The sequence below is a fragment of the Eriocheir sinensis genome, chromosome 33 (genome assembly GCF_024679095.1).
Source record: "Eriocheir sinensis breed Jianghai 21 chromosome 33, ASM2467909v1, whole genome shotgun sequence".
NCBI classification, from domain to species: Eukaryota; Metazoa; Arthropoda; class Malacostraca; order Decapoda; family Varunidae; genus Eriocheir; species Eriocheir sinensis.
Genome location: NC_066541.1, coordinates 2,361,136 through 2,375,513, shown reverse-complemented (window position 1 = coordinate 2,375,513; position 14,378 = coordinate 2,361,136). Strand labels below are relative to the sequence as shown.

General features: G+C 41.6%; 1 protein-coding gene across 1 annotated transcript in view; it reads left to right on the top strand.

Annotated features, from left to right (window-relative positions):
- Positions 1-11,677: 11,677 nt before the first annotated feature.
- Positions 11,678-14,378, top strand: part of LOC127006862 (basic proline-rich protein-like) — a gene marked incomplete at both ends in the record, with an annotated part of 4,035 nt that continues 1,334 nt past the window's right edge. The window contains 2 exons of the mRNA XM_050877212.1: positions 11,678-13,043; positions 13,548-14,210. Coding sequence (XP_050733169.1) covers positions 11,678-13,043; positions 13,548-14,210 — 2,029 coding nt within the window. The remainder of the gene's footprint in view (positions 13,044-13,547; positions 14,211-14,378) is intronic.

Below are 14,378 nucleotides of genomic sequence, written 5' to 3'. Positions count from 1 at the left end.
ATTTTGATTCTTTGCAAGTGAGCCCATCATCGATATCATTAACATAAATTAAGAAGAGCATGGGGCCAAGCACTGATCCTTGAGGTACGCCGCTTCTGACATCGAGCCAGTTAGATGTAACGCCGTTTAGAACTACTCTCTGTTTCCGCTCAGAGAGCCAGTCCACAAGCCAATTGTGAATGTTACCCGAGATACCGTGCGCCAATAGTTTGGTGAGCAATCGTTGGTGGGGGACCTTATCAAATGCCTTTTGAAAATCCAGATATATGATATCTACTGATCTGCTTTCATCGAACACCTCAAAAATATTATGAAAAAAATCAAGTAAGTTAGTTAAACACAAACGTTTACTACGGAAGCCATGTTGCGAATTATTTATTATATTAATTTCTTCGAAGAATTTCACCATATTTTCGCGAATGATAGTCTTCATTAACTTACAAACAATCGATGTCAAAAGAGGGAAGAGTAGGTATATAAGGTTTGTAGGAAGGGCAGCGTGAGCTAAGACATTGCACTTTTTGAAAGCATATGAATTAGAGAAAGAATCTTTGTATATGTTACTTAAAAAGCTGAGTAATATTTTTTCCATTCTTTTTTAATCTTGTTTTCCACCTCTGTCGTTTTAGACATCATTTAATTCAGATTTGAACCATTTTCTTCTTCATACCACCCAATCAGCTGCCGTCATCCTACTAACCGTCTTCTCCATAATGCTTCCTTAATGTTACTTCCTTTGTTATCCTTCATCGATATTTATTTTGCTGTCTTTTATTTTGGAAAGGATACTTACTGCTCTCCCTACCATAGCCGCGCTGAACAAGGTTTTCTATTCAGGCCATTCCTCTATGCTGTATAGTCTCATATTGGAAGAGTTGACAGTTATCTTAAGTCTTGTATCCCTTTCACTGGTAAACTCTGGAACAGCCGTCCCTGGTGTGTGTTATGCTTTTCACATGACTTAAACTTTTCAGTAGGAAAGTATTAAGATAATTCGCTTGCGAATACTGATGAGTTTTTGGCAGCTTTTTCCTCACTCTGTTTATTTGAGCAGTAGGTTCCCTTTTTATTTAACTTCGCCTCACTAGTCTGTCGTTAAAAAAAAAAAAAAAAAAAAAAAAAAATCTCGGACGTCAGAAAGTACATTGTGTTTTCTACTATTTTTCATGGATAAAACGTCTAAACTAAACTAAATACGTAATATGAAACAGTAATCCAATGTGTCACACCCCATGAAGTGTTTTTAATATTACCTACTATCACTTATACTGTTAACGGAGACTTCCTCGTCTGGAAATAGTGTGGATCGTGGGTCTCAGCAACAAGTAATTAATAGTTATTGGCTACTAATCCCTCGTATTTAGCGCACCTTCAACACCCACTCCGCCCCAACACCTTGAAACACTTACATGGGAGCTTCGGATAACGCGGATCAGTCGGATTGTCGCAAACGTCATTTAATTCCATTTTTTTACCTTCCTGTCGTTGGGAGTCCAGACAGTTGGTATTTTCGGATTGTGATTTCCTGCCTTTAGAAATTTAAACCCGATTTTTTTTTAATCCTACATATCAACTTTCAGGAATTCTGCATAATTTGATTTTCGGGCGTGTGATATTTGGATTAGCGGACTTTTTGTAATAGCATTTTCTTACTCTCCAAATGCCTCTAATAGATTTGAATACACTAATCCCTTGCCCTTCCCTTCCCTTGCCTCTCCTTCGTTTTGATTATTAACTACTTTTTCCCTTTTTTCCTTTTATTATATATCCTGCTTCTCTTTTTCTTACCTATCCTTTATTCTACCTTCCCTCATGACCTTTCCCTTGTTTTCCCTTGTTATAACTACTTCCCTTTATAATACCTTTCGCTTATCCCTCTGCTCGCCCATTTCTTCTTTTTGGCCTTCTTTTCCCGTGTTCCTCTTCCCTTTATAATGCCTTTAGCTTTTATCTTCCTTCTTTCTCATTGTTTTTCTTTTTTTCTCCTACCTCCCCGTCCCCTTCCCTTTCCTTGACGCTTCTCCATTCCTGCCTATCCATTCCTTCCATTTTACCTTCCCTCCTCCCATTTTCCTTTCCTTTCCCTTATAATACTTCCTCTTTTTCTTTCTTGGTTGGCCAGTCCTTCTCTCTCCTACCTTCCCGTCCCCCTTCCCTTCCTTTTATTATTCCTCACGTTTTCCTGATCCTGTCTACCTATTCCATTTTTTTTCCTTCCATTTTCCTCTTATCTTTTTCCTTAGCTGTATAATACCTCCGCCTCTCTCTTCTTCCTCGCCCATACCTTCACTTCTTTCCTCCCTATTTCCCTTCCCTTTGAATGTTCACTCGAATGCCTCTGTCACACAACACGTATACTTGTTTGAATCTCGTAATGTTGTATCCAGAGCCTAACAAATCATTCCCTTTGAACATGTAATTAATGTATGGAATTCCTACCTCGATACGTATACAAATATATTGAGTTTACTATTATATTGGGATTCAGATCACGTGTTGCTCTGTTAATTCATTCACTTATTGCGGCATGTCATACCCGATGCTTGTGTGTGACCCCGCAATGGCTTGAAGCACTTGGTAGAGGAAAGGTGAAGGGGGGAAGGTGAGGCGGTGTGAGGGAAGGAAGGATTGTGAAGATGTACAGAAGGAAGGGATGTTGAGGGAAGGATATAGACAGAGAGATGAATAGTCTTGTTTCAGTAAAGGAAGTATCTCAATGGAGGAAAATATGAAGGTATTAAGAAGGAAGGAAGAGATGTTGAAGGAAGGATATGTGCAGTGATGATTTTTTCTATTACGATAAAGAAGGCTCAAAAGAGAGAAAGAATAAAAGATTTGACAGGCCGCTGTATTACTTTTCCCGCAGAGAGAATTGCAAGAGAAGCGGAGGTTTAATGAAGGACGTTGTTTAGAGGAATAGTATATGTTTAAAGTCAGATAATATTATGGTAAACAAAATTTTAAATACAATTGAGTGCATGCAAATCCTATTAAAAATAAATGTATTTTCATGCATTTGCACCACTGAATAAACAATGTCTATGTAAATAGTTGTAATATGGCAAAATAAGTATGTAATTGCAAAAATGCGAGCTGTTGAAAAATAACAAATACAGATAAACGTAAATTGCACTAAAACACTGACATGGATACATGAAAACAAGTTCCGGAGTGAACGAATATACGTCAATTCCAATACACATAAAATAAACACACGCAGGCAGAACATAAGCTGGTGTGATGCACACACACAAAATGATAAACGGAATGGAAGTTAAAACAGAGAAAATAAACATGAAGGGATATATATATATATATATATATATATATATATATATATATATATATATATATATATATATATATATATATATATATATATATATATATATATATACTAACTTAAAGCCAAAAAACAGGTGAGGAATAAAGTAAATTATTGAACAGAACATAGTAAATACGAACATATACTAAAAGGAAATATACTTTGCTATTGAACACTGTCATAAACTGAACCTTAAATAAGTGAGAACAAACTGAATAAAAAAAAAAAATGCTCGGAGTGTTTGGTGACTAAATGGAGGGGGAGCGCGCGCGAGTGTGTGTGTGTGTGTGTGTGTGTGTGTGTGTCAGTCACCTGTGGGAGGGAGACTCAGGTATGCTTTAAAGCACTGTGAACAGGTGTGTCACAAAGGGGCGTTGTGGTGTTGTGTTGGAGGAGGAAGAGGAAGAGGAGGAGGAGGACGAGGAGGAGGAGTCTAGAAAGGAGTGTAAGATGATAGGATGCAACGAAAAGCGAGAATGAAAGATGAAGAAGATAGGAAATATGACATAAAATGAACCTTTCAGAAGGGAGAAAGGAAGGGAGGAAGGAAGGGAAACAAAAGTCGGAGAAGGAGGAGCAAGGGCTGAAGGATGAAAAGAAGGAAGGATAAAGTGAGGAGAGATGCTGTCAGGAAGAAAAAGATGTGAAAGAGAGGCTGTGAAGGTGTTAGTCATGGAAAGGTGCAAGAGAAAGAGATTGCCAGATGTGGTGAAGGAAAGCACACCAAGAGAAAGAGGTAAGGGTTGAGGAGAGATATTTAGTTTGTTTAGTAAAGGGCTAAATGAAGGAGGTTATGTAGAGTAGGATGAGGTAATGGGAAGAAAAGTGAGAGAAATGGAAGAATATGTAATGGAGAAAGGGTTGAATAAGGAACAAGTTACGAGGTTGAAAGGGAAGTAAGAAGAAATTAAAAAAAGGAGAAAAAAGTAAAAATGGGAAGTCAGAAAAATAATGGACTGGGAACGGATGGAGATGAGAGAGAGAGAGAGAGAGAGAGAGAGAGAGAGAGAGAGAGAGAGAGAGAGAGAGAGAGAGAGAGAGAGAGAGAGAGAGAGAGAGAGAGAGAGAGAGAGAGAGAGAGAGAGAGAGAGAGAGAGAGAGAGAGAGAGAGAGAGAGAGAGAGAGAGAGAAACTAGGCCGGAGGAAAAACTCGAAAGAAGAAAATTTGGACAAATATAATGGACGAGGAATAGTGACGGAGTTGTAGGGGAAGAGAGGAGGGAAAAAATAATTAGAATAATAAAAAAAATGAGAATTATGAATGATGAAAAATTCGAAGCAGGACAAGACAAAAATAATTGACTGGGAATGGAGCTGAAAGGGGGAAGAGAGGCGGAACAACAACAACAACAACAACAACAACAACAACAACAACACATTAAAAGGGAAAATAAGGATAAGGGAAACAAATCGAGGGAGGAAAAGTATGAAAATTAATGAATGGACCAGAAATAAATATAAGATTGATATGAGAGGAAAGTTTTGGAGCGTACTGGGAAACAACAACAACAACAAAAAAGAGAATAATAAAAGTGAAAATTAGGATAAACGGGAAAAAATCGAAGAAGGAAAAGTCAGAAAAATAATGGATGGACCAGAAATGAATGTAAAATAGATACGAGCTGAAAATTTTAGAGCGTGCGGGGGAAGATTTGAAGAGGAAGTGAGGAGACGTGAAGGGGAGGAAGGCAAGGCTGGGAGGGAAGTGGGAAGGTTAGGGGGGAAAAAATGCCACTCAAAAAAAAGAGGGAAAATGTCTGACACGCCTTAAAGAAAAATAGTGAGAAAAGTGAGGGAAAAAACAAAATAAAATAATGATGAAAAGAGAATAGAAGAATGTAGGAAGGGAAGAGAGTGAACTTTTATGTGTAAAGGGGAAAAAAGGGAAAAATAAGAAAATAGAGGAAGAGGAAAATATCTGACACGCCTTAAAGAAAAAGTCAGAAAAGTGAGGAAAAAAGGGAAAAAAGGAAATAATAAAATGATGAAAAAAGAATAGAAGAATTTAGGAAGGGAAGAGAGTGAACTTTTATGTGTATAGGGAAAAAAAGGGAAAAATGAGAAAACAGGGGAAGAGGAAAATGTATGACTCACCTAAAAGAAGGTTGTGAATAGTGAGGGAAAAAGGGTAAAAATGAAGTGAGAGAGATATGATGAAAAACGAAGAAAATAAGATTGTAGGGAGGGAAAAGAAGTGTGTATTGGGGAGATGAAGGGGAAAAGAGAACAGGAAAACAAAAAAAAATGTGACGCCTTAAAATGGATGTGAAAAGTAAAGCAAAAAGGGAAAAGAATAAGAGAGATATGATGAAAATAAAGAGTAGAAGATTGTGAGAAAGGGAAGAGGTGTATAACGAGGAAACAAAGGAAGAAAAAGAGAGAACAGGTAAGGGCAAAAAAAAAAAGTCTGACACGTTACAAAGGAAAGGAATGGAAAGGAAAGAAGAATCGTGTGAAAATTGAATGAAAATGAAAAAAAGCAAGATATGATGAAAAACGAAGAGAAGACTGCAAGAAGGGAAAAGAATAAGTGTGTAAAATGTGAATAAAAAGGTAAAAGGAGAATAGGAAAAGAGGAAGATGCCTGACACGCCTTCAAGTAAAACAGTGTGAAAAGTGAAGGAAAAATTTAAAGATATAATAGATACGATGAAAAACGAGGAAAAAGATTGTAAGAAGGGAAGAAAACATGTGTATAAAGGGGGAAGAAAGAAAAAGAAGAACAGAAAAAGTAAATTAAAGTAAATGACGAAAATAAAGAGATGAAGATTGTAATAAAGTGGAGACGTGGAAAGGGAATACAAAAAAATGAAAAGGAGAACGGGAAACAGAAAATGAGAGATAGAAGGTTGTTAAAAAAATCGGGAAGGGGAAGCAAAGGAGAGAGAAAACGGGAAAAAGATAAGTAAGATGCATATGACGGAAACAAGGAGAAGAAGAGTGTGTGACGAAAGTGTGTAGATGGAAAATAAAAGAAAAAAACTAAAGGAGAGACAGGGAGAGAGGAAGGTAAAAGGATGGAGAGAGAAGAGGAGAGAGAGATATAGGAAGAGAGAGTGAGAGAGTGGAAATGTCAAATGGAAAAAATGAGGAGGGAGAGAGAATGGCAAAAAGGACATAAGAGATACATGATAAAAAACGAAGAAGGAGGAGGTTGTAAATAAAAACAAGTGAGTGAAGACAAACGAAGGAAGTACTTGAGGGAGGCAAGAAAATGATCGAAAGTGTAAGTGAAAAGGGAATAAAGATGTGAAAGTAAGAAGTGTAAATAAGTGTAAGTAAAAAGTATTGATGTAAGTGAGAAAGAGGTAAAGTGTAAGAACGGAAACGTGTGCGCAAAGGGAATCGTTATCAAGTAAGTGTAATTAAGAAGGGGAGTTTAAGTAAGAAGCACTGACGTAAATATAAGTAAGAAAGTAAGAAAGGATGTGTAAGAACGGAAATTTAATAGAAGGAAAGAGAACGTAAGAAGAAAGAAGGTTAACAATTAAGAAGTAAAGAGATAAATAAGAAATAAGGAGGTAAAGAAGTGTAAGTTAGAAAGTAAGTAAGTAAGTAAGTGTAAGGAAGATAATTGTAAGTAAGAAATAAGGAGATAAGTGCAAGCAAGGGAAGTATTAAAAGAAAAGTGTTAGTAAATTGGACAGTGTAAATAAGAGAAGTGTAAGTAAATAGGATAGTGTAAATAAGAGAAGTGTAAGTAAATAGGATAGTGTAAATAAGAGAAGTGTAAGTAAATAGGATAGTGTAAATAAGAGAAGTGTAAGTAAATAGGATAGTGTAAATAAGAGAAGTGTAAGTAAATAGGATAGTGTGAATAGGAGAAGTGTAAATAAGAGAAGTGTAAGTAAATAGGATAGTGTAAATAAGAGAAGTGTAAGTAAATAGGATAGTGTAAATAAGAGAAGTGTAAGTAAATAGGATAGTGTAAATAAGAGAAGTGTAAGTAAAGAGGATAGAGTAAATAGGATAACTGTAAGTAAATAGGATAGTGTAAATAAGAGAAGTGTAAGTAAATAGGATAGCGTAAATGAGAGAAGTGTAAGTAAATGGGATAGTGTAAATAGGAGAAGTGTAAGTAAATAGGATAGTGTAAATAGGAGAAGTGTAAGTAAATAGGATAGTGTAAATAAGAGAAGTGTAAGTAAACAGGATAGTGTAAATAAGAGAAGTGTAAGTAAATAGGATAGTGTAAATAAGAGAGATGTAAGTAAGTAGGATAGTGTAAATAAGAAAAGTGTAAGTAAATGGAGAAGTGTAAGTAAATAGAGAAGTGTAATAATAAGTGCAAGGAAGAAGGGAACAAGTATGTGAAGAGGAAAGAAGGAAACTCGTGAGGGAAAGTAAGAAAAAAATAAAACAGGGAAGTGAGGCAAAGTAAATGTTTGATGAGGGGAAAAAGATGGAACAAAAACATGACAGGAAAGGGGAAGGGAAGGGAAGGGGGAAGGGGAAGGGAAGGGGAAGGGGAGGGGTTGGGGAGGAGCCTTGAGGGAATGTGAGAGGCTAGGGAAAGGGAGGGAAGCGAAGAAGGGAATGAGTAAAGATAAAAATGTAACAGGAAGGAAAGGGAAATGTATAAAAGGTATGAGAAACAATTGGAAAGGACAGTGGTAAAAGGAGGTGGAGGTGGAGGTGGAGGAGGTGGAGGTGGAGGTGAAGGACAAATGAGGGAGGGAGATTCAAGGACAATTACTGAAGGAAAATGAGAAGCTTAATGTGAAGGAAAATGTGCTTAAAGGTGAAGGAGTGAGACAGGTGGAGAGAGAGAGAGAGAGAGATTTACACAGATTTACATAGAAAATCAGACCACACAGACGCCATGGTCCAGACTTGGTGGTCTGTCAAAAACCTAAGTGATTTTACATTAATCAGAACACTCCAAAACGTTGCATTTCTGCTCTAGTTGATATTAAGTTGAAGGAAGTGACGGTCGAGCTTATTTTTGAAGGAGTCAATCGTGTTACACTGGACCACTGACGGTGGAAGCTTATTCCATTCTCGCACTACAACGTTGGTGAAGAAAAATTTGGTGCAGTCTGAATTTAATTGTCTACATCAGAGTTTTACGCCATTGTTCCTCGTGCGCAAAGTGTCATCGATCATAAACAATTTTGATCTATCTACATTCGTGAAACCATTAAGTATTTTAAAACATTCGATCAGTTTTTCTCGGAGGCGACGTTTCTCAAGAGAGAACATGTTGAGGGTAGAAAGCCTTTCTTCGTAGGATTTGTTGCGCAAGGAAGGGATCATTTTCGTTGCCCGACGCTGAACACCTTCTAATTTAGCAATATCCTTTGCATGGTGGGGAGACCAAAACTGTACCGCATATTCCAAGTTGGGTCTGACTAAACTGTTGTAGAGCGGGAGTATTACATCTTTATTCTTGAATACAAAGTTTCTTTTAATGAAGCCCAACATTCTGTTCGCTTTATTTGCTGCATCGATGCATTGCTCTGGGAATTTGAGGTTTGACGCGATTTTGACCCCCAAGTCTTTGACGCATTGAACGCTTTTGAGTTTAACGCCGCGCACTTCGTATTCGAACTTCTTATTCCTCGTTCCAACTTGAAGGACCTGGCACTTGTCTACGTTAAAGGGCATCTCCCATCTATCCGACCAAGCTGAAATTTTGTGCAAATCCTCTTGGAGGCTTTGCCTGTCTTCGTCAGTGAGAACCGAGTTGCCAAGCTTTGTGTCGTCTGCAAATTTACTAATGCGGTTATTGAGTCCAACATCCACGTCGTTGATGTAAATAATGAAGAGCACTGGGCCACGGACCGAGCCCTGAGGGACGCCACTAGTGACAGGCGCCCACTCTGAGTTAAATCCGTCAATCACTACTCTTTGTTGTCTGTTGCTCAACCAATTCGCGATCCATTGGTTTACTTGACCGTCAATACCTATTTGCTTTAATTTGTAAAGTAATTTATGATGCGGGACTTTATCAAACGCTTTCTGGAAATCAAGATAGACTACGTCCAGTGATTTGGTTACGTCATAAACAGTGAAGAGGTCGTTATAAAAGGTTAATAGGTTTGATAGGCAGGATCTTTTGTTTCGGAAGCCATGTTGTGAGTCCCCAATCAATGAGTGGCTTTCAAGGTAATTCACAATTTTGTCTCTAATTATGCCCTCAAGTAGCTTACCTACAACCGAAGTTAGACTAATGGGCCTGTAATTACCTGGTACTTTTTTGTCTCCTTTCTTGAAAATCGGTGTCACGTTAGCCTTTTTCCAATCTGAAGGGACGATGCCTTGTCGCAAGGACATATTGAATACGGTTGTGAGGGAGAAGAGTATTTCGCTCTTTGTTTCTTTAAGCAGTGTAGGATATACTTTGTCAGGTCCGGGACTTTAATTTGTTTTAAGTGAGAGAGAGAGAGAGAGAGAGAGAGAGAGAGAGAGAGAGAGAGAGAGAGAGAGAGAGAGAGAGAGAGAGAGAGAGAGATAGAGAGAGAGAGAGAGAGAGAGAGAGAGAGAGAGAGAGAGAGAGAGAGAGAGAGAGAGAGAGAGAGAGAGAGATAGAGAGAGAGAGAGAGAGAGAGAGAGAGAGAGAGAGAGAGAGAGAGAGAGAGAGAGAAGGGAAGAGAAGAAAATAGAAGAAAATAGAAGAGAATAAAATAGAATAAAATAAAATAAAATAAAATAAAATAAAAGAAGAGAAGAGAAGAGAAGAGAAGAGAAGAGAAGAGAAGAGAAGAGAAGAGAAGAGAAGAGAGGAGAGAAGAGAAGAGAGAAGAGAAGAGAAGAGAGAAGAGAAGAGAAGAGAGAAGAGAAGAGAAGAGAAGAAAAGGAAGAATGGAACATAGAATAGTGAGAGAGAAAAGGAGGTGGTGAGAAGTAAGGGAGACAAAGGAGGGAGAATAACTAGAGAAAGTAGAGATACGGATACAATGAGAGGAACAAATAAGGGAGGCTTGAGAGGGGAGAGAAAAAAAATGATAAAGATGGTGAAGGAGACAGATGAAAGATAATTAAGGGGAAAGTAAATGAGATAAATGAAGAGAGGATGAAAAGGAAGTAAATGAATGAGGAGAAGGAATTTGAGTGATGACATAAGGCAAACTAAAGGAGAGAGAGGGAGAGAGGGAGGTAAAAGAATGGAGAGAGAAGAGGAGAGAGAGAAATAGGGAGAGAGTGAGTGAGTGGAAATGGCAAATGGAAAAATGAGGAGGGAGAGAGAAATAAAGAGATATACATAAAAAAAAGAGGAACACATGAAAGGAATGAGGGAGAAGTAACAGGAAAAATAAAAGGAGGTGAAGATATGGAATGATGATAAAGAAGAAGGGAGAGAGGGAGGAATGAAGGAGAAGGAAGAGAGGGGTAAAAGAATGAAATAGAGATTGATGTTTGGGGAGAACGTAAGGAATGAGGAATAAAAAGTTTGCATAAAGGAATCGATAAAGGGCGGAATAGTAGGGGATGTAGGAAGAGGTATCGAGGTAAGGGGAAAGGGATAGAGGAATAGATGAAAAGGGAGAGAGAGATAAGAGATAAAGATATAAAGAGAGAGTGGCAGGAAAAAGGGAAGTGCCAGGGAGATTAAGAAGAGAAGGGAGAGAGGTATGTACATAAAGAGAGTGGGAGTAAGGGAGTAAGGGAAGGAGGGAGGGAGTAACGGATAAAGAAGAGGAGAGAGAGGCGACAATTAGTTAAGATTAAACCTTCATCTAAGTCCTTTGATGCGAGGGAGAAAAATAATAATATACGTGGAGCTTTAAAGTGCTTTGTGTCTTTGTACCCCCGTCCTGCCCCGCTGACTGACTGCTTGAGAGAGAGAGAGAGAGAGAGAGAGAGAGAGAGAGAGAGAGAGAGAGAGAGAGAGAGAGAGAGAGAGAGAGAGAGAGAGAGAGAGAGAGAGAGAGAGAGAGAGAGAGAGAGAGAGAGAGAGAGAGAGAGAGAGAGAGAGAGAGAGAGAGAGAGAGAGAGAGAGATGATGTATAACTGTCCCAGATTGTAACACACTCTCGTCAATCGCCTTTTCATTCCATTGACGGTGTGTGAGGAAATAATTGATGCACTGATTATCACCTAACGGTACACACATGGTGCGGGGGAAGGAGGAAGGAGGAAAAGGAGGAGGAGGAGGAGGAGGAGGAGGAGGAGGAGGAGGTGCTATTGAGGTCACACGCTTGCTGTAGGACTTTTCTTAGGATAAGCTAACCACCACCACCGCCACCACCACCACCACCATTATTACTATCTCCACCTCCATCTTCAGCACCACCACCGCCACCACCACCACCACCATTATTACTATCTCCACCTCCATCTTCAGCACCACCACCACCACCACCACCACCACCATTATCACTATCTCCACCTCCATCTTCAGCACCACCACCACCACCGCCACCACCACCACCACCATTATTACTATCTCCACCTCCATCTTCAGCACCACCACCACCACCACCACCACCACCACCATTATCACTATCTCCACCTCCATCTTCAGCACCACCACCACCACCACCACCACCACCACCATTATCACTATCTCCACCTCCATCTTCAGCACCACCACCACCACCACCACCACCATTATCACTATCTCCACCTCCATCTTCAGCACCACCACCACCACCACCACCACCACCACCATTATCACTATCTCCACCTCCATCTTCAGCACCACCACCACCACCACCACCCCATTATCACTATCCACCTTCTTCTTCAGCACCACCACCACCACCACCACCACCATTATCACTATCTCCACCTCCATCTTCAGCACCACCACCACCACCACCACCCCCATTATCACTATCTCCACCTCCATCTTCAGCACCACCACCACCACCACCACCACCATTATCACTATCTCCACCTCCATCTTCAGCACCACCACCACCACCACCACCATTATCACTATCTCCACCTCCATCTTCAGCACCACCACCACCACCACCACCACCACCATTATTACTATCTCCACCTCCATCTTCAGCACCACCACCACCACCACCACCACCACCACCATTATCACTATCTCCACCTCCATCTTCAGCACCACCACCACCACCACCACCACCACCATTATCACAAACTCCACCTCCATCATCAGCACCACCACCACCACCACCACCACCACCACCATTATCACTATCTCCACCTCCATCTTCAGCACCACCACCACCACCACCACCACCACCATTATCACTATCTCCACCTCCATCTTCAGCACCACCACCACCACCACCACCATTATCACTATCTCCACCTCCATCTTCAGCACCACCACCACCACCACCATTATCACTATCTCCACCTCCATCTTCAGCACCACCACCACCACCACCACCACCACCACCATTATCACTATCTCCACCTCCATCTTCAGCACCACCACCACCACCACCACCACCACCATTATCACTATCTCCACCTCCATCTTCAGCACCACCACCACCGCCACCACCACCATTATCACTATCTCCACCTCCATCTTCAGCACCACCACCACCACCACCACCACCACCATTATCACTATCTCCACCTCCATCTTCAGCACCACCACCACCACCACCACCACCACCATTATCACTATCTCCACCTCCATCTTCAGCACCACCACCACCACCACCACCACCATTATCACTATCTCCACCTCCATCTTCAGCACCACCACCACCACCACCACCACCACCATTATCACTATCTCCACCTCCATCTTCAGCACCACCACCACCACCACCACCACCACCATTATCACTATCTCCACCTCCATCTTCAGCACCAGCACCACCACCACCACCACCACCATTATCACTATCTCCACCTCCATCTTCAGCACCAGCACCACCAGCACCACCACCACCACCACCACCACCATTATCACTATCTCCACCTCCATCTTCAGCACCAGCACCACCACCACCACCACCACCACCACCATTATCACTATCTCCACCTCCATCTTCAGCACCACCACCACCACCACCACCACCATTATCACTATCTCCACCTCCATCTTCAGCACCAGCACCACCAGCACCACCACCACCATTATCACTATCTCCACCTCCATCTTCAGCACCACCACCACCACCACCACCACCACCATTATCACTATCTCCACCTCCATCTTCAGCACCACCACCACCACCACCACCACCATTATCACTATCTCCACCTCCATCTTCAGCACCAGCACCACCACCACCACCACCACCATCATCACTATCTCCACCTCCATCTTCAGCACCAGCACCACCACCACCACCACCACCACCACCACCACCACCATTATCACTATCTCCACCTCCATCTTCAGCACCAGCACCACCACCACCACCACCACCATTATCACTATCTCCACCTCCATCTTCAGCACCACCACCACCACCACCACCACCATTATCACTATCTCCACCTCCATCTTCAGCACCACCACCACCACCACCACCACCATTATCACTATCTCCACCTCCATCTTCAGCACCACCACCACCACCACCACCACCACCATTATCACTATCTCCACCTCCATCTTCAGCACCACCACCACCACCACCACCACCACCATTATCACTATCTCCACCTCCATCTTCAGCACCACCACCGCCACCACCACCACCACCACCATTATCACTATCTCCACCTCCATCTTCAGCTCCACCACCGCCACCACCACCACCACCATTATCACTATCTCCACCTCCATCTTCAGCTCCACCACCACCACCACCACCCCCACCACCACCATTAGCACCATCTCCACCTCCATCTTCCCCACCACCACCGCCACCACCACCACCACCATCATTATCACAACCTCCACCTTCAGCACCACCACCACCACCACCACCACCACCATTATCACTATCTCCACCTCCATCTTCAGCACCACCACCACCACCACCACCACCACCATTATCACTATCTCCACCTCCATCTTCAGCACCACCACCACCACCACCACCACCATTATCACTATCTCCACCTCCATCTTCAGCACCACCACCACCACCACCACCATTATCACTATCTCCACCTCCATCTTCAGCACCACCACCACCACCACCACCACCATTATCAC